At 42.4% G+C, this 17,507-nt stretch overlaps 1 protein-coding gene across 2 annotated transcripts; it reads left to right on the top strand.

The window, feature by feature from the left end:
* The first annotated feature begins 381 nt into the window (after nucleotides 1-381).
* Nucleotides 382-17,106, top strand: ercc6l2 (excision repair cross-complementation group 6-like 2). Of its 2 annotated transcripts, XM_020646459.3 has the most exons (20): nucleotides 382-612; nucleotides 1,732-2,171; nucleotides 2,281-2,397; nucleotides 2,503-2,696; nucleotides 2,803-2,896; nucleotides 3,741-3,808; nucleotides 4,011-4,218; nucleotides 4,330-4,470; nucleotides 5,215-5,331; nucleotides 5,445-5,564; nucleotides 5,659-5,730; nucleotides 6,126-6,271; nucleotides 6,447-6,542; nucleotides 6,701-6,800; nucleotides 7,060-7,212; nucleotides 7,909-7,992; nucleotides 10,060-11,089; nucleotides 11,167-11,321; nucleotides 12,791-12,948; nucleotides 15,757-17,106. In XM_020646459.3, the coding sequence occupies exons 1-20, from the start codon at nucleotides 585-587 to the stop codon at nucleotides 16,967-16,969; spliced, it is 4,734 nt and encodes a 1,577-aa protein (XP_020502115.2). In that variant the 5' UTR covers nucleotides 382-584; the 3' UTR covers nucleotides 16,970-17,106. The 2 variants fall into 2 exon arrangements, with proteins under 2 accessions (XP_020502115.2, XP_065806128.1); XM_065950056.1 differs by lacking the exons at nucleotides 382-612; nucleotides 1,732-2,171; nucleotides 2,281-2,397; nucleotides 2,503-2,696 and having other exon boundaries at nucleotides 2,874-2,891.
* The last annotated feature ends 401 nt before the right edge of the window (nucleotides 17,107-17,507 follow it).

Raw genomic sequence — 17,507 nt, 5'->3', positions numbered from 1 at the left:
TGTTGACACAAAAATATATAAATATATGACAACTGACTAAGTGTCACCTTTTCTTTTACTCTTTTAACTCTCGTGCAACTTTCAAGGTTTAGAACCATTAGACTGTGACTATTGAAAACCTGAAAACTGACTGTCCTGATATAATTTGGATTCTGAAAAGCTCTTTCGACACTATGTTCCGGAAGTGATAGTTTTTTTTAGGGGAGGAATAAAAACAAATGCTGTATGGAAACAAATACTAAGATTTTATTAACAAGATAATACCGTATTTTCTTCTTTTTTTTTGACGTTTGTTGACGTTTATATTGATTTTAAATCAACATTTTAGTTGCTTCGAAAGTGCGACAGCGGTTGTTAAAATACATAAACATTGAGCAGGCAGCAGAGGAGCCTGAGTGGAGCTGGTACATCTGTGTTTCTGCCTTTTTTTAACAGATAAATGAACTTCAACGGAGGAGATAAGTGAAAGCGACTCACCCAGGATGACCTGACGAAGACACAGGAGCTCGGGTGTTTCACTTTAAATAGTTATCACCGTTCCTGTGTGGCTAACCGAGCTTGCTCGCAGGCTGCAGTGACTTCTGATGGCTTCAACTTCTGCAGCTGGAAAAGGTTAGAAGTGCACTTTCAAACCTAATCTGTGGTGATTTGGAACTGATTTGTACAGTTTTATAATAGTAATACTTTATTGGTAGACCATTTTTCAAGACAGGAGCACAACATGGTTTGCAGAAGAAATTTAAAATGCATTAAAATCTTCAGCGTCGTAAAGACATAAAGGCAAAGGCGTAGGTTTGGATTCAACATGGGGGGGCAAACACTTCATTTCCTGCTCTCTGGTGAACTTTTATGCAACAATTTGTGCCTTTTCTGAATTAATTTATGGAGGAAATTATGATTATTTTTGAATTACTATTAATTATTCAACTGTATTGTTCATAACTTTCTGCATATTCAAAACATTACAGGTGTTTTGGGATGTTTTTTTTAGGAATCATCTCAAATCAAATCTATTAGAGAATGACACCTTGTTATAGCCTTAGTACCCAAAATTTAAAACTACATAAAAGCCGTTGTTATGGCTGACTAATCTTTCACTCACTATTTGGAAAAAATGCGGTCGGATATTGTCCGTGTTTATTGCACTTAAAATCAATTGATAGGCAGGCTATATAAAGAATAATATCATCAAGGCATGTAGATTTATACCCTGCTGTTTTTTTTTAAATGTTGGCAGGCAGAGGACAGAACAATTAAACAATGAATAAAGCAATAACGTAACACTGCCAAACATCACAATGACAGCAGACTTTAGAGACTTCTGTTCTGTGTTGTTTAACACTTAACTCTTAATCAACAGCCTAAATCATGGTTAAAAGTTAAATGAGTGATTACTTAAACGATGTTATTTAGTTATGCTGGTTCAGAAGCTCTACCTTTTCTACAAATCTACCTTTTCTAAATATTGGGGGGGGGGGGGGCATCCCTTGCGTCCCGTCCCCCCCCGAAATCTACGCCTATGCATAAAGGTGTCGCTTGAAATATGGGCTCAGCTCCTTTGTCTGTGATATGAAGTAAAACGTATCGTGCTTAATTATGTCCATTACGGTTTCTTAAAAAGTCTGAAATCATGTTATTTATTCTATCAATGTCAGGATTATTTTGATATTTTCAAAGAGTATTTGCTCGTTGATATTTTTGTTACCTAATGTAGTGCTTATTAATCGATAGTGACGTGGCATGAAGGTGACAGATGTCTGGCTCCTGACCCGAGAGATGGCACCCTGCGAGAATCCACCATTAGGAGAATGACCTCCGCCTCTGATGATGAAGATGCCACAGCATGGGTGATATTCACTGGTGGCAGTAAAGATGAAGATGAGGAGGAGGAGGAGGAGGAGGCGGAGGAACCCGTACCCGTCTCCAAACTCTTGAGACCAGGCTCGGATCATTTCACGCAGGAGAAACCCATGTTTCCAAGAAGCGTCACAGACCCCAGGCTGTGTGTTCCTTTAGATCTGAGTGGTGCTGAAGGAGACAGAGTCCCCTACACCATCAATAGATACCTGAGGGATTACCAGAGAGAAGGCATCAGGTTCATTTACAGCAACTACGTCCATTCAAGAGGTTGTATCCTGGGGGATGACATGGGCCTGGGAAAAACTGTGCAGGTACTAAGCACAACATATTGTCCAAATAAATTGCTGAAGTGGTTACATTTATCTTCACCTGTTTGTTTCTCTCGCTTTTGTTCCCTCCACCTCTTTGATCGTATTTAAGGTCATTGGTTTCCTTGCTGCTGTGTTGCACAAAACAGGCACATGGGAGGACATCGAGAACAACAGGCCTCAGTTTCTGCAGAGTCAGAAGCCCTGCAGGGAAAGTAGACCAAACAAAGTGGGTATTGAAATGTGCTTCTATTAATATAAGCTGCAAAGCTGCAGAAACAAATACAGATTTTTTTTCATCCGCACCTTTTGGTGTTTCCATGATCTCGTTCAGGTGTTCCTCATTGTGGCCCCACTCTCAGTGCTTTATAATTGGAAAGATGAATTGGACACATGGGGTCACTTCCAGTCTGTGGTGGTCCACGGGCTGAGGAAAGACGAGGAGTTGGCGCGTATCAAGAAGGGACGCACTGAGATCGCTCTCACTACCTATGAGACTCTGCGTCTTAGCCTTGATCAGTTTAACAAGTAAGAAACACACTCATTTTTAATCCTTCCACAATATTTCCTTTTTATTACGTATTTTTTAAAGATCTATTGCACTGTGATTCAATCTGCCTCTCCCTCCCTGCAGCATAGACTGGTCTGCTGTGGTTGTGGATGAGGCCCACAAAATAAAAAATCCAAACTCTCAGATCACTCAGGCCATGAAGGATCTAAGATGTAAGGTCAGTGAGCTTTACAGTATATCATGTTGAATGATTATGTCAGTATTCTGTTACCAGTGATCACTATAGGCAAATGGTAAATAAACTTGAGCTTGTAAAGCGCTTTTCTAGTCTTCTGACTACTTAAAGCACTTTTTACACCACAGGTCACACCTACCCATTCACACCACGTTCACACACTGATGGCAGAGGCTGCTATGTAAAGGGTCCATAACTGATTCCCATTGGGTTACCCCATAACCCAGTAGTTTCTTCCCCACCACTGCGGCCTGAGCACGCATCACACATCAAGCACACACAAAGATAAATGACAATAGCATAAATTATACACAGACACACAAACGTTTTCTTTTTGAATGATTTGTTTTGTTTTTTCATTTTATTTCGCTGCCTTGGTCTGCACGTGCCTTTGAGTCCTCTGCCTCCTTCCTCCTCAGTTTCCTCCACTGAAACCCCCAACCTATGGAGAGAAAAGGGCACAAGCCCTAAGCTGTCCCACCAGGCTTATGATTCTTTATCCTTAGCCTTAACTAATCACATTCATACTCACTAATATGCTACTGATGCAGCAGAAGGAGCAAATGGGGGGGGGGGGGGGGTTCAGCATCTTGGCAAAGGACACTTCGACATGTGTCTACAAGAGATGGGGACAGAATCCCCGACCTTCCTGTTGAGAGATGACCAAATCCGCCACTGAGCCACAGCCGCCCCATTTTAGAGTCCCTCTTACTTTTGTACTGAAACCATATCTTAAACTTGCTAACATCAGAATACACAGCTAAGAACTGTAAGCTTGCTTTTAGACCGTGTTCCGATGCTTGCTTCATGCTTACATTTCTATCAGATCAGAATTGGCCTCACTGGCACCATCTTGCAGAACAACCTGGAGGAGCTGTGGTGCGTCATGGACTGGTGGGTAGAGAGACTTTTACACTGCAATACATTTTCAGTTTTCATATTTAAAATCACTTTTGAATTACTCTGTTACATTTTATTTTGAAATTTGCAACCTTTCTATGGGTTAGTTCTAATCAGCGTTACATCTATATGATTATTGTCATTTTACAATTGTCAATAAAGGCTTTTCATTTCTATTTCTATTTGTTCTATTTAGGGCCATACCTGGTTGTCTTGGCAGCTTGGGACATTTCAAAAACAAGTTTTCGGGTCCAGTTGAACAAGGTCACAGGCACAGTGCTACAAAACGTGCTCTAGCCACAGGGAGACAGACTGTCAGAGCTCTGGTGAAGAAGATTTCCCGCTATTTCCTCAGAAGGACTAAAGCTATCATCAAGGATCAACTGCCTAAGAAAGACGACAGAGTAAGAGTGATGAAGTGAAGCAGGCACCAGGTCCTCTAATCTACAAATAAATCTTCCAATTTCATACTATCCAGATGAAGGGCTCTGATGTCTTGTGTTGTTTGCTCCTAGGTGGTGTACTGCTCTCTCACAGACTTTCAGCAGACGGTGTATCAGGCAGTGCTGGACACTGAAGATGTGATGTTACTGCTGAGGTCTTCAGAGAAATGTGACTGTCAAAGTGGATGCACTCGCAGACGCTGCTGCTATCAAGTTAGTTCAACCCTTTTCCTATAGTGTAATTTTTTTTGTGTTGTGTTAAGTTGTTTTCTTTAAATACTCAAGACTGAAGTAAGAAGAGCCATCCTCTGCAGCAGCACAATCTATTTCACAATAAACTCCCGTGAGAACAATTTGTATGACTTAAGGGTGTTATATTACCTAAATCAAACTAAGTTATTGTGGAAAATCTCTCTGTTCAGTTAAAATTGAAGCTTGTTCATCTGGTGCAGACTGCTATGAATGTGATGGGGAGGACTGAAAACCTCACCCGACCGCCAATATAGGAGCAGTCTGTTTTCAGACTGGCACAAAGACTGCTGTCTGACCTGTCTCACATCCTCCACTCTGAATACGAGCTACTACCTTCTGGCAGACGATACAGAGCCCCCAAACGTAAACCGATACCGTTTGCTCCAGCTTTATTTGTTCAGTTCATTTACATTTTTTTTGGAAGTTAGTTATTGATGAATTTTGAATTTCATGAAAAAGGCGCGCCGGTAGCCTAGCAGTTATCGGGCTGAAGTCCTCAAGAGTGGGCAACCCCTGTCCAAATCCAACTTGTGACACCTGTGGCATTCCGTTCCCCACTCGCTCTGCCTGGTTTCTGACTATCCATTAAAAAATAAATTCATAAAAGCCCCAAAATATATATTAAAAATAGAGAAAAATACTCATCAAAAACTAGAAAGATAAGGATTGAGGCCTCAATTAATGTCAGTGTTGTTGTTTTTTCAGGCTAACTCTGACGGGGTTGAAATAAAGGGGCTCTACTTTAGTTACTTGGCCATTTTGAGGAAAGTTGCCAACCATGTAGCGCTGCTTCAGTCCACTGCAGGCACCAGCAAGAAACAGGTAGAAACATGTCGACCTATAATCAATATAAGAATTCAGCATTTATCAGCACTGATACCTGAACATGTTTTCACTGATTCTGTTGTGTAAAACAACTCAATTGTTTCTTTAAGGAAAAGTATGTTGGAAAAGTTTGTGAAAAGGTGTTCCAGAAGTTTCCAGAGTTTGTGCAGCGATGCAAAGATGAATCGTTCGAGGCCTTATCGGACCCCATGTACAGTGGAAAGATGAAGGTATGACTTAGGAAAGAAGGCATGTTCATTAGTATTTAAATGCTGTGTCACTGTCTTTGAACAAACAAATACTCTCGAGTGTTTACGTTTACAGGTGTTACAAAAGCTGCTGAAGTATTATCTGAAAAAGAAGGATAAAATCCTTATTTTTTCTCTCTCGACCAAGGTAACAAGAGCTTCTTTCTCTGCATGTACCTACAGAACTAGTTGTGTGTAATGGAGTGAGTGCTTGCTTGCAGTTATATTTTGCAGAGTGAGAAGTTTTACTACATGAAAATGATTTGATGCTCATAGTGATGTCATCTAAAAGCAGTTAAGGTGTGAGTGAGAGTATGCCTGCTGCTTTTAGAGCGTTACAGTCAGTCACATCAGTCCAGCCTTTAAGTCCATCAACAGGCTTGAAAACATTTTAAACTGCCACAACTGTAGGAGCAGATTACTTGTGTGCGAAAAGTATTAGCAGGGGAAATGGTTTATTCGTGAAATAGAATACTATGCATGCTTTTTTTTTTTTAAGAGTTAAAAGATCATTTGACTCTTTTTGTCTTTATAACCCATCAGCTGTTGAATGTGCTGGAGAGCTACTGCATGGCAGAGGGGCTGGACTACCGCAGGTTGGACGGAGCCACCAAATCCAAAGAGAGAGTCCAGATCGTCAAAGAGTTCAACAGCTCCTCTCACATCAACCTCTGCCTGGTTTCCACCATGTGAGTCAAACTTAAAAAACAGATCTTTGTACTGAATTATAAGACTTGATTTGTGAACCAACAATGAAGGCACCAAAGCGTTGCAAACATGGGTTGTATTTGGAACACCTAATAGATCATTTAAAACATACACCAAACTCTGAATTTGTTAACATCCGTCTCTTTGTGCTTTTAGGGCGGGGGGTCTCGGTCTTAACTTCGTGGGGGCAAATGTTGTAGTGCTGTTTGACCCCACGTGGAACCCTGCCAATGACCTCCAAGCTATTGACAGGTATGTTGTTGGGCCATATTAGATATCATTTTATGCATCATTTTAATATAATGATCTTAAACCTAGTCATATTCTGTGTTTTTCTAGTAGAATATACCAAATGTTTTCTTGCTATAAGCATGATGACTGTGTGTTAAAATGTTTGTTTCTGTCTGCAGGGCATATCGTATTGGCCAGTACAGGGATGTGACTGTCCTCAGGCTCATCTCATTAGGGACTGTAGAGGAGGTTATATACCTCCGACAAGTGTACAAGCAGGTATCATAACCAAACTACAGTGCACAAGAGATGCACATCTTTGTATTTTGAGCTTAGCTCCTTTGTCTGTGCAGACACTTGAACGGAAACTCTTTGAAATGTTCCTCCAACTCATGTTTGTGTTTGTGTACACACACCACAAATGATTCCTTTATTTGACTATCTGACACAAGATGACTTTTGACGTAGCTTCAGGATCTGATCTTTTGCGTCACTGTCTCTATAAACGCGTTTCTCTATCCGCTTGCTCGTCTTCCAGCAATTGCAGAGCTCAGTCATGGGTAAGGAGAGTGCACGGCGGTACTTTGAGGCGGTGCAGGGGCGCGGTGTTAACAAGGGGGAGCTGTTTGGGATCAAAAACCTCTTCCGGCTGCAGATTCAAGGAACGTGCCTGACTCGCAAGATATTAGAGGTGAGATAGCCGACATGCCCATTCAGTGTTTGATATTTGATGTCGTACTGAACCAAACTGCCTCAACTCACTTTGTCCTACTGACTCGGATCACCAGTCACAGCACGAGTCTTAAAATCAATGTGTAGTCTTTGGGAGTTACTTATATGTGGTCAAATTAACATTAAGTACTCACAGTTTTAGAACAGATCCTAATCAGCTGTTTACACTCAGTGTTATTTCCTGTGAATATCACCTACATATATTTCTTACAATAATCACTAAGTGCCTGATTTAAAAAAAAAAAAGGCAAAAAAATCCCATCTCTTATTGGTGATTATTACTGAAGCCCTAAGATGACATGCATCCATTTTTTAACTATATTTTCCCATGATAAAAAGTAACTCGAGATCTTGACTAATTTTCTTGATATCTCAGGTATCTCGGTATCTCAAGAGATCAAAATTTAAGTGTCTGGCAATCTAGAAAACAATAACAATAAGCAGCCCACTGTGATAGGCCAGACCACGACATGCCATGCTGCCAAAGCCCACAGCGTGGTAAGAGGTCAAGAGCTAGTTAAGTCTCTGGGGATACCAAATAAATAAGTCAAGATCTCAAGAAAACAATGAGAAATGACTTTTCATCGCAGGAAATCTGAGTTCATTGTTTGTGTATTGATGGATGTATGTCTCTAACGTTTGCTCCTCCTGTCAGAGAGAGGGACAAGTGGCGGCTGGGATAATGACAACCAGCACACACATGAGCGAAGAAAAGGAGGAGGAGGCGAAGGGAGCTAGCGTGAGTAACTCTGCTCTTCTCAGGGACCCAGAACACAGGGCGCTCATCTTTCCCACCCCTCAATCTATCTTCTCTCCCATGCTGCCATCTCATCCTCCTATTCCCATGTGAAAAACGGGGGGGGGGGGTACCTCAAACAGGGACCTTCCTGTCTGCAGTCAACCCAACACAAATCTCTCATTTAGCTTTTTCTGCCAAAGCTCTAATTTGAACTTTTAATTGCTTCCTTTGTTCCTCTTTGTCTTCAAATCTTCCCATTATTTTTAGAGTCTATTCTAAAAATCGCAAATGTCCCATTTTTGGGAAAGCACCTTCCGCTCGACATGATATTTTAAAAACAAAGAAAACAGAGACAGTAAAGCTCCAGACAGAGTCAGGCTCCCATCCAGCTGTCGGACTAAAAGGTGGCTGTAAAATGTTTGTAGTTTCCTCTCAGCAGCTGTGGTTAGCCTGAGTTCAGGCAGCTACAAGTCATTCATATGGAGATTCTTTTTTTAAGTGGAAATAAGCAACAAAAAGAACATCCTTAATCTGCCTAACCAAGACGCTGAATTTCACTGCTTTTACTAAATGTTACACCATTATTCTACTACTATGAAATAATGTTTTTGCCTAAAGTGAGATTACGCAACATACTGAGCATCAGCTTACTTTTTTCACATGTTTCTGCGGAGGTCGTTTTGCTTTTTCTTTTTTTTCCCCCTGAAACCCTTTTCCAGGAAAAATCCATTGTACCTGATTTAAGTGAGATTGCCTCGGCTCTGTGGCACTCTACATGTAAAAACTAGAACATACTTTTAACAGCAGCCTTTTAATTTGATAGGGCATAGGTATGTGATTCCTCTAAAAAAAAAAACTTGCAGCGCAATAGATTGAGGATGGAGTATTACTTTAAGGTCTTAGCTAAAAATAAAGATTTGTATTTCAGCAAAACTGAAGGATGAAGTTCTCGCTTGTCTGCTTCTTTCTCTCACTTTCTGTCTGATTGCTGTGTGAAACAGCTGGATGCAATTACTTGGATGTCCTAATGGAAGAAGCAGACCACACTGAAGCCTATCTTCTGCTTTTCCGCTATTTATTTACACAGTGATACTCCTTATCATCCTGTTCCCAGCCAGGTCCCCCTTTCTTTTTCTTTTCTTTTTTTACAGTGCTGCCGTTCCACTGAGGCCGTACAGATTCTTTCAAACATACAGAATTCACTGGGGTGCCTTTACACGCACAGACAGAGGCACGAGGCGTGTAAAGACTAACATGCACATGAGCACAGCAGAGCTAGGACGGAGTCATCTAGTGGGCACAGTCACTGACGCTCCTATTAAGGCCCATTAATCTAACACCAACATGCTCTCAGCACTTTGTTTTCTTGAATTACATTATCCTAAAGACGGCATATGTCACATACATTTCAGGTATGATTTATGGTGCATACGTTTGTTTTGTATTACACAATGAAATCTGTCATTGGTTTGTCCGGTGGGCGATGGCAGGGGCAGAGGGAAGTGAAGAATTGTAGCCGTGAGTTAAAACTTTGGAGTCAATATTCTTCAAACCGTGAATACACGTCGGGTTCTTATGTAACCCGCTGTAAACTAGACTTCCTATGATTTCTTTTTTTAAAGATTTCTTTTTGGGCTTTTTGTGCCTTTATTTGAGAGATAGGACGGTAGATGGAGAGAGAGTGGGGATTGACATGCAGGAAGGAAGCCACAGGTCAGATTTGAACCTGGACCACTGCGCCACCAGAGCCCCAGGCTTCCTCTGATTTCTGCGCAAATCTTTGTCAGTCTTTCTCAATGTGTCCTTGGGCACAACCCACAGTCGCTCCCGCTGCTGCTTCGGTGGCGGCTTATGAATGTGTATGAATGGGATTTGTTACTTCTGATGGTCATGCAGCCTCTGCCATCAGCGTGTGAATGGGTGGGTGTGGCCTACGGTGTAAAAGCGCTTTGAGTAGTCAGAAGACTAGAAAAGCACTAAACAAGCTCGAGTCTATTTACCTTTACTTTTGTACTTCTGTGCCAATCTACTTTTATTTACCTTTTTCTTTCTACATTTTTACTGAAGGACGTTGGAGATTTTCCGCCTACAGATTGCCCCGTACCAACCGTTGAACCAACCAAGGAGAGCAGAGATGCATCAAACGTCCCTGGAGGTGTCCTGGACTTCAGCAGTGGGAGTGAATTAGATGAAGTGGAGCAGGAATTTAAGAGGAAGATATCAAACTCCAGTACAGTGGATGGCAAAAGGAGTGGAAATGCATCCACTGGTCCCGGTCGAATGAGTCTCCTCCTGCACGGTTTCTCCAAACTCTTAGAAGAGGTTAAAGGAAAACCGGAGTCAGCCGAAGGGGACAGTAGCACAGCGATCGAGGAAAGCCCCTCTGAGGAAGATGATGAGGATAAAAAGAGGGAGGTTGCCTCCTCTGTCATCTGCAAGAGCTCCAATCCAGGAAATGATGTAGTCTGTTTGCCTAAAATTGAAACAAGAACCTGGGCCATGTCCAGCACTGCAGACGGAGAAAAGAGGGTTTCTCTGTTGACAAAGAGTGACGATGCTGTAAGAAAGAGGCAAGATCTGAAAAAACATGCAGATGAGAATGGCGACATTTCCTCTGCATACAAAAAGAATCCTAACAAGCTCAAAGTCCCGAAAGTGCACCACGTTCAGGGATACTCTGATGAATCTGAAGATTTGGACATAGAGGCAGTGATGAGGCCGAAGAGTGCAGCCTTAGATCCACACAACAGAGGAGGAGACAGAGTGAAGGGAAGGCTGGACCGCAACAGAAAGAGGCAACGTGCTAGTGTCAGGGACAAGGCCAGCTCCAAACACACAGAGGACATAGAGACATTCACATCTTCAGATGATGATGAACACACGCCGGTTAAGAAAGGAAGATCCCCAATCTGTCCCTTCAAATCTCCACAGACGGAAAGGTCCAGAGTTAAGGAAAAAAACGCTGGAGAAAAAGCTTCAACAACCAGCAGGACTGAGAGACCAGCAGAGTCACCCAAAACTGGTTCCTTCACAAATCTGAAAAGTCAAACATCCCAGACGTCCAAAGGAAAAGATGGAACCATCGACAGTGTGCTAGGTTAGATTCATCCCCTGTTTCCAAATGCTTATCATTTTTGACATTTCAACATTATTGATGAATATTTGTGTTTATAGGAGGCGTACAGGAGGTTGTATATACACACTCTAACCAGCGTGTGGTCGGAGGGAGCAAAGCAGAGGAGCTGATCAGCAGAGCGGCTGTACGAGACGTGTTTGAACGCAGGATGTACTCGCAGCTCCCGGCCAATCACCTTCTAGACACCATGGAGGTAGATATCAACTTAACCATGGTCTGGATCAACAATTCTTCTATTATATAATTGTGTGGCAGGCCCATATTAATGCATCTGCACATCCAAATATATACAAATTAGAAAAAGGAAAAAATATTTGTAAAGTGTTCCCTGGAATGCTCTCAAGATGAAGCGTGATGTGTGGAAGTTTGGGGTTGAACTTTGATGACGTCTTGCCATCACAGATTCAATTAGAATGTTAAATTAAATAAGGAAAAGAATCACAGGAATTCCTGAACCCCTGGCAGGATTACCCAGTAATCCACTGACCTCTCAGTGTCATATGAACCTGTTCTCTGTCAGCGTTTGTCTGGCAACTCCACGTTTCAAGACGCTTTGCCAGAACTGTATCAGACACAGATGCTCACTACAAGATGACAATTTCAGTAAACACATCTGTTCTGTGTAGATTGAACTTAAACTTAGTACTGCAGCAGAGCCACTGGAGCTGCTGCAGTGGATGGAACCTTTATTACTCTACATCCTGCTCTGGCATAAACCTGTAAGCAAGAGTTTCCAGTTCTGATGAGGGAGCCAGCGGGTGAACAAACTTTGCTAAATATATTCAAACAAGTGGTTTAAAATAAGACATATCTTACTGTTTGTAAATATTTTATATGTATTTATATTTGGATTGCAATTGCAATGGATTTTTTTTTAGGTGTGATTCAAAAGGTGAAATGATTTGGTATGAGAACAAATGTAAACGAGTGCTGCTGTGTAAACCTCCTTAAAAGACGCGTTCAGGGGTGACGGTAGCCTAGTGGTTAGTGTGCACGCCCCATGTGCAGAGGCTGTAGTCCTCCAAGGGGGCGGCCCGGGTTCAAATCTGACTTGGGCTCCTTTCCTGCATGTCATTCCCCACTCTCTCTCCCTCTCTCCCTCTCTCCCCAGTTTCTGAGTCTATCCACTGTCTTATCTCTAAAATAAAGGCCCAAAAAGCCCAAAAATAAACCTTGAAAAAAAAAAAAAAGATATTTTCAAATCAGAGAAACCATACGACTTTTTAATTAAGGCTTCTGTCGCCCCTCTGGACAAAGTATGGATTTTTTTATGATATCGTCTTTCCTTACTTTCAATATCTAACATGCAACTCACAAAGCATCCTCAGCGTAGGAAATTTAAAAAAAGGCTGTTTAGGCAGTGTGCTGTTAATCCAGGTCTGACATCTACCACTCAGAAAGGATGACCGGCATAACAATAACTATATAGTAAGTAATGAGTCTTGTTAGTAATGGTTCCATTTGCCTTTGTTGGCCATATAAAAAAATAAATATTAATTTCAGTCTGTTTCATAAAAATCTAAAATATCACCTCACAGGGTCTTTAAGGAGGTTGATGCAGGGCCCTTAACACCAAATAATGTTCCTATCAATGCAAGCTCTAGCTCAGCCTTCATCCAGCCTTTCCTCCTTTAAAACTCCACTCTTGTTTGATCTCACCAGAGTCTGTTAGAGAGCCCACCAGGCAGTCCTCCACACCCTTCTCCTGTGAGACTTGAGAGGCCCACTGTGGACCATCCAGTCACCTTCACCAACAAGAGTGTGCGCCACACCAGGCACACCACCTTCATCATTGGAGAGACTCCCCAGGCTATATGCAGGTATGTAAACGGTCTCAGAGGTGGTGAGGTGCAACCAAGCGACAACCCGGACATCACATACACACAATAGCCAAAAAAAAGCCTGTTTTCACATAAGAAACTAACAAGTTTACAACCTGGTACACAAAAAATGAAATAGGTCTGATTAGTTATTGCCATTTTGGGCACACACTGTACGGGGGGTGGATTTATTATTTTTTTTAAACGGCTTGTTTTGATTTTATGAAGGATTCATGTTATCAATAGTAAGGTGCATAGCTGACATGATTGACAGTTGGGCGCGATGTAACGGTTCGCTTTAAGGCTTAAAACCCGCCTCAGCTCCAGCTCTCAGCTTGTCGTTAGGTTGTCTGAAAGTTAGGCTGAGACAGGATTTCCAGCGTGGCAGCTGCTGCAGGTGAGCTTCCTAAGCCCCCTACCGTAGCAGATGACTGACACTCAGGCTTTGTCCATTAAAATGTACAATCTATGGGTGTAACTAAAAGAACAGAAGTGTAAAAGCCTACTTGAGATATATTGAAAACGAAGAAAAATGAATATTAAATGCAAAAAAAGTGAAAGAGGGATGGGTTGTCCTTTGTAGACATTTTGACCTTAAAATTTAATTAAGATAAAGAAGCTGAGGGAAAAAGTTTTGCATGGGAATAAACCAGTTAAAGAAGGTAGGAGAGGGAGTTTAAAGCCTGAAGTCCGAAGAGAGGAATTCCTGGCAGTTCAGGGAAGTAGGCCAAAATCTCACCACAGTTATGGTGCTGAGCGCCCCCACCTGGGCCACGGGAATTGTGTGTGTGTATAAAGTGTGTGTGTGTGTGTGTGTGTGTGTGTGTGTGTGTGTGTGTGTGTGTGTGTGTGTGTGTGTGTGTGTGTGTGTGTGTGTGTGTGTGTGTGTGTGTGTGTGTGTGTGTGTGTGTGTGTGTGTGTGTGTGTGTGTGTGTGTGTTTAGTAATAGACCACCTCTGAGCTTTCCCTTCCACTGATTTCCCAGCATCATGCCAAAGATTACCCCGTTACGTTCATGCCCAACAGTGCAGACGTTTTCCCCTCCACAACCACAGCCCTCCTGAGACAAACCAAAAATGATCGCCTGAGGACTTCCAAACCCACACTGATACACACACACGTACACACAAACACGTCCCAACAAGCATTTACACACACACACAAAATACACACCTCTGTCCTGCTGCATCACCTCCGCCCCCTACCTTCCCAAAACACTCAGACACACAGACACCTCTGTGGCTCCAAGCTCCCTCCCCAAGGGGAAGACTGCATCTCAAGCCCAGAGACTCACCAGGGAGGGAAAACTCACACTAGTTATATTGATTTCCCCTCAATTAACCTCGCTGTTTAATGATTGAAATCCACATGCAAGTCTGGTTTTACTGCCGCTGCTTTTATTTATTGTTTTTCCACTGAAAGCCACAAACGGTAATAACACTACCAAAATGCAGCTGTAGCGCTCGTGACTTTGAAGTATTTCTGTCCCAGAGTCTGGTTAGACCGAAGTCTTAATGACTGCCAAGCAGCTCAGAAAAAAAACATATCGTACTTCAAGGCTGTCTGGATATGAGCCTGAATAAGTTGAGCACTTTTCATCTTAGGCTACGCTCGACATGCGTGCAGAATATCAGATTTAAAGAACAGAGCTTGTGGCTTTCAAACAAGTTGTTTTACGTGTGATTTAAAGTTCATTATCACACGGCTGTTAAAGGCTTGATTCTGATTGGTCCATCATGCATAGCAACAGTCTGTTCTATATCGAGGGTTAGCAGAGTAGTCGGTTGCTAGGGACGCGGCGCTGGAGGACAAACTGTCATCATATCAATTCAGCAAAGAAGTAGGGTTCATTTGATGTCAGGCTGTTGACTTTGGGAAAACAAGAAGATGAAAGCAGCGGTGAGAAAGAGGTTAAAAGACGCAACGTCCTATATGATAGGACAGAGAGATCTACACAACTGAGGATGTAAACACGTGACCAAACATGATTTGAGAATACGGTGGTGTTTTTAAAGGCTGGTAAAAGGAAAAGTAAATGTCAAAAGACTCTAACAGGGCTTTCACACTTGCCGAAAAACTCCTCTGATATTTGCTGGAGGAGCTGTATGTGTGAAACAAACGCAGACTTCATCCTGCCAGCCCTCTTGTCATGTTTTTATGCAGCAAGTCAGAGTGAGCTGATGAGAACGCAGCAGGATATAATCAGGCAAATTCACCTCGAGCGAGTGGGAGAGGGTGTTGACGTTTATCTTCTGTGACTGCTGCACGACCATCGACTGTCTGCATGCGACCGCTCCGATCTCCATGCACTTCATTAAACTGCTGCATTACGTTTTCTGTCCACCAGTACGTGCTTTCTGTCTCTTTTTGTTGACGGTGTGATTCCTCCAAACTACACATAGCATTGATATATAGGCCGATATTCCTGTTATAGCATCATAAAGCGGACTCTGTGGCTTCGTCCAACACGCATGCAAAGTTTTTTTTTTGACATCACGTCTCGCCTCAGGAGGGGCCTCTAGTCTGACAGAGATAGTCTCCCGCTTTGAGGTGCATATGTGAACAACAAGGTCAGGAGAATATCCAGAGCAGTCCTCCTGAAACTGTTAAGATATTTTCAGAAGAGCATATGTGAAAACAACTTTACAGTGAGGAAAATCATTCAGACTTCTAACTCGGGACACAGCTCTAGCTGTAGATTCCATCTGACTATTTGTTCAGCAGAAGAAGATTTTCATTTTTAAATCACTAAAAATATTTCCAAAAAAATATTGACACCAATATCTGTCTTTGTATTCTTGTGTGTAGGCAGCAGCTGGAAGAAATGGCCGGAAAGTTCAGATTCCCCTCAGTGCATCAGTTTGCAAAGGAGATTCTGCAAAAAGACTCAGCCCAAAGACTGGACTGGCTGCGGCAGTATTACACTTCACTAAACCACCCTGACCTAGCTGAAACAGTCACAAGCAACTTCCCACAGCCGGATCTACAGCCGGCTTCTTCCTCTTCCTCCTCAACATCTACCAAAACGGCTGCTGCCCACTCAACCAGAACCCCACAGAAGGATGTCACAAAAGCCAAGAAAAGGCCTAAATACACCAAGAGAAATCCTGAGACTGAAATGGAGCAAAACATCCCACAAAACAATGTTTCAGCACCACTGAAGAAGTCTAGAAACCCACTGAATGGTGTTCGAGAACCCCATAAAAAGCAAAAGAGCCAACAAAAGAATGTTGTAGAGCGTCTGAGTGATGTCTCAGGCCTGGAGTCAGAGGAGCAGGAAGAGGATGTGTGCAGTGCCAGAGGATATAAGGGGACAAAGAGGGGTAGTGTTTCTACTTCTGGTGCTTTCAGGACTGGTGGTGGTCTTGGCTTGGACCAGGCCAGCGGCAGTGGTCTGGGGTCTGGGGAGGCTGCCGCTTTCCTGAGCCGCACACACAGAGATGTCCCTTCTTCTCCGGACCTCAGCCATGGCAGGTCGTCGGTGATGTCCAAACCCACGGCGCAGGGAAGGGAGCGAGAGCAAAAACTGTCTTCAAGGGCCGGTAAACCTTTTCAAGGCCAGGGGGAAAATCCTTCCCCTGCTTCGAAGGCCACATCTCCCTCCAGTGATCGTTCCTTCCTCACAGATCTGATAGGAGACACTTCCGTCCTTGATGATTTGTTGAAACCAAGACCCAGGGGTGCACAAGAAAAGAGGACTACAAAACCACCCCCTGCACCATCCTCGACCTCAGAAAGCAAACACCTCACCAACCCGTCTCCATCCGCTCTGAGAACTGATTCAGGATCAGCACAGTCCGACACACCGCTCACACATCAGGCAGTATCAAAGGGCAACCGCAAAGACTTCTGGGACATCCTGAATGAGGGTAATGAAGAAAGCATCAACAGGTTAACAGATCCGGCAGAAGTGCAGAGGGTTTGCATCAATACGAACTTTAAAGTTAAAAAAAGATCAGAAGGAGAGGAGGAGAGAAAGACTCTGTGGAAGACTAATGACAAGTTTCTGTGGAAGAAATAACACGAGAGACTAGAGAGATAATACATTTACATAAAGGTTAGGAAAGATTAGCTTGACACTTTTATACTTTTTACTTTTGCAGGTCTTAAAGAGATTTTTTTAAAAACATGAATGTACCGTCGTTATAGGTTTTCCTACCTCAAAGTTTAAGATTTTATTGTTTTAAAATATTGCTTTGTCTGTACCTTTTTTTTTTTTTTTTTTAATTGAGTTTTTACTTACCCGTTGTTTTAAAACAAAATCTGTATTTGAATCTGTTTCTGATTGAATTATTAAGGTAGTGGCACAATGATGACTCTTGCCTGAATAAAGAGGATGTTAAAGAAAAGAGACCTGAAAGAAATATTTATTTATTTGTTTATATGACATGGACATAAAGTAACATTGGCGCTGTAACATTCAACCATGCACGAGTCCCAGATGAACTGCTCTTAGTGTTTATGGCAAAAATGCTAATTTGCAACACTGGTACACGGGAGACTAAATAACAGATAGAAATAAAAGGAAGAGCAAAATGAAAAGAGTTCTGTTATGAATG

Source organism: Labrus bergylta, chromosome 2 (genome assembly GCF_963930695.1).
Source record: "Labrus bergylta chromosome 2, fLabBer1.1, whole genome shotgun sequence".
In the NCBI taxonomy this organism is placed as follows: domain Eukaryota; kingdom Metazoa; phylum Chordata; class Actinopteri; order Labriformes; family Labridae; genus Labrus; species Labrus bergylta.
This window is presented reverse-complemented; position numbering and strand designations above follow the sequence as displayed.

What these genes read in the sequence shown, in the direction of transcription:
- ercc6l2 (XM_020646459.3), top strand. Translation starts at nt 585, where the DNA reads ATGGCTTCAACTTCTGCAGCTGGAAAAG. An exon ending in GCAGACGCTGCTGCTATCAA is followed by an intron (nt 4,471 to 5,214) that starts GTTAGTTCAACC and finishes TTGTTTTTTCAG; the next exon opens with GCTAACTCTGACGGGGTTGA. An exon ending in AGGAGGCGAAGGGAGCTAGC is followed by an intron (nt 7,993 to 10,059) that starts GTGAGTAACTCT and finishes TTTTTACTGAAG; the next exon opens with GACGTTGGAGATTTTCCGCC.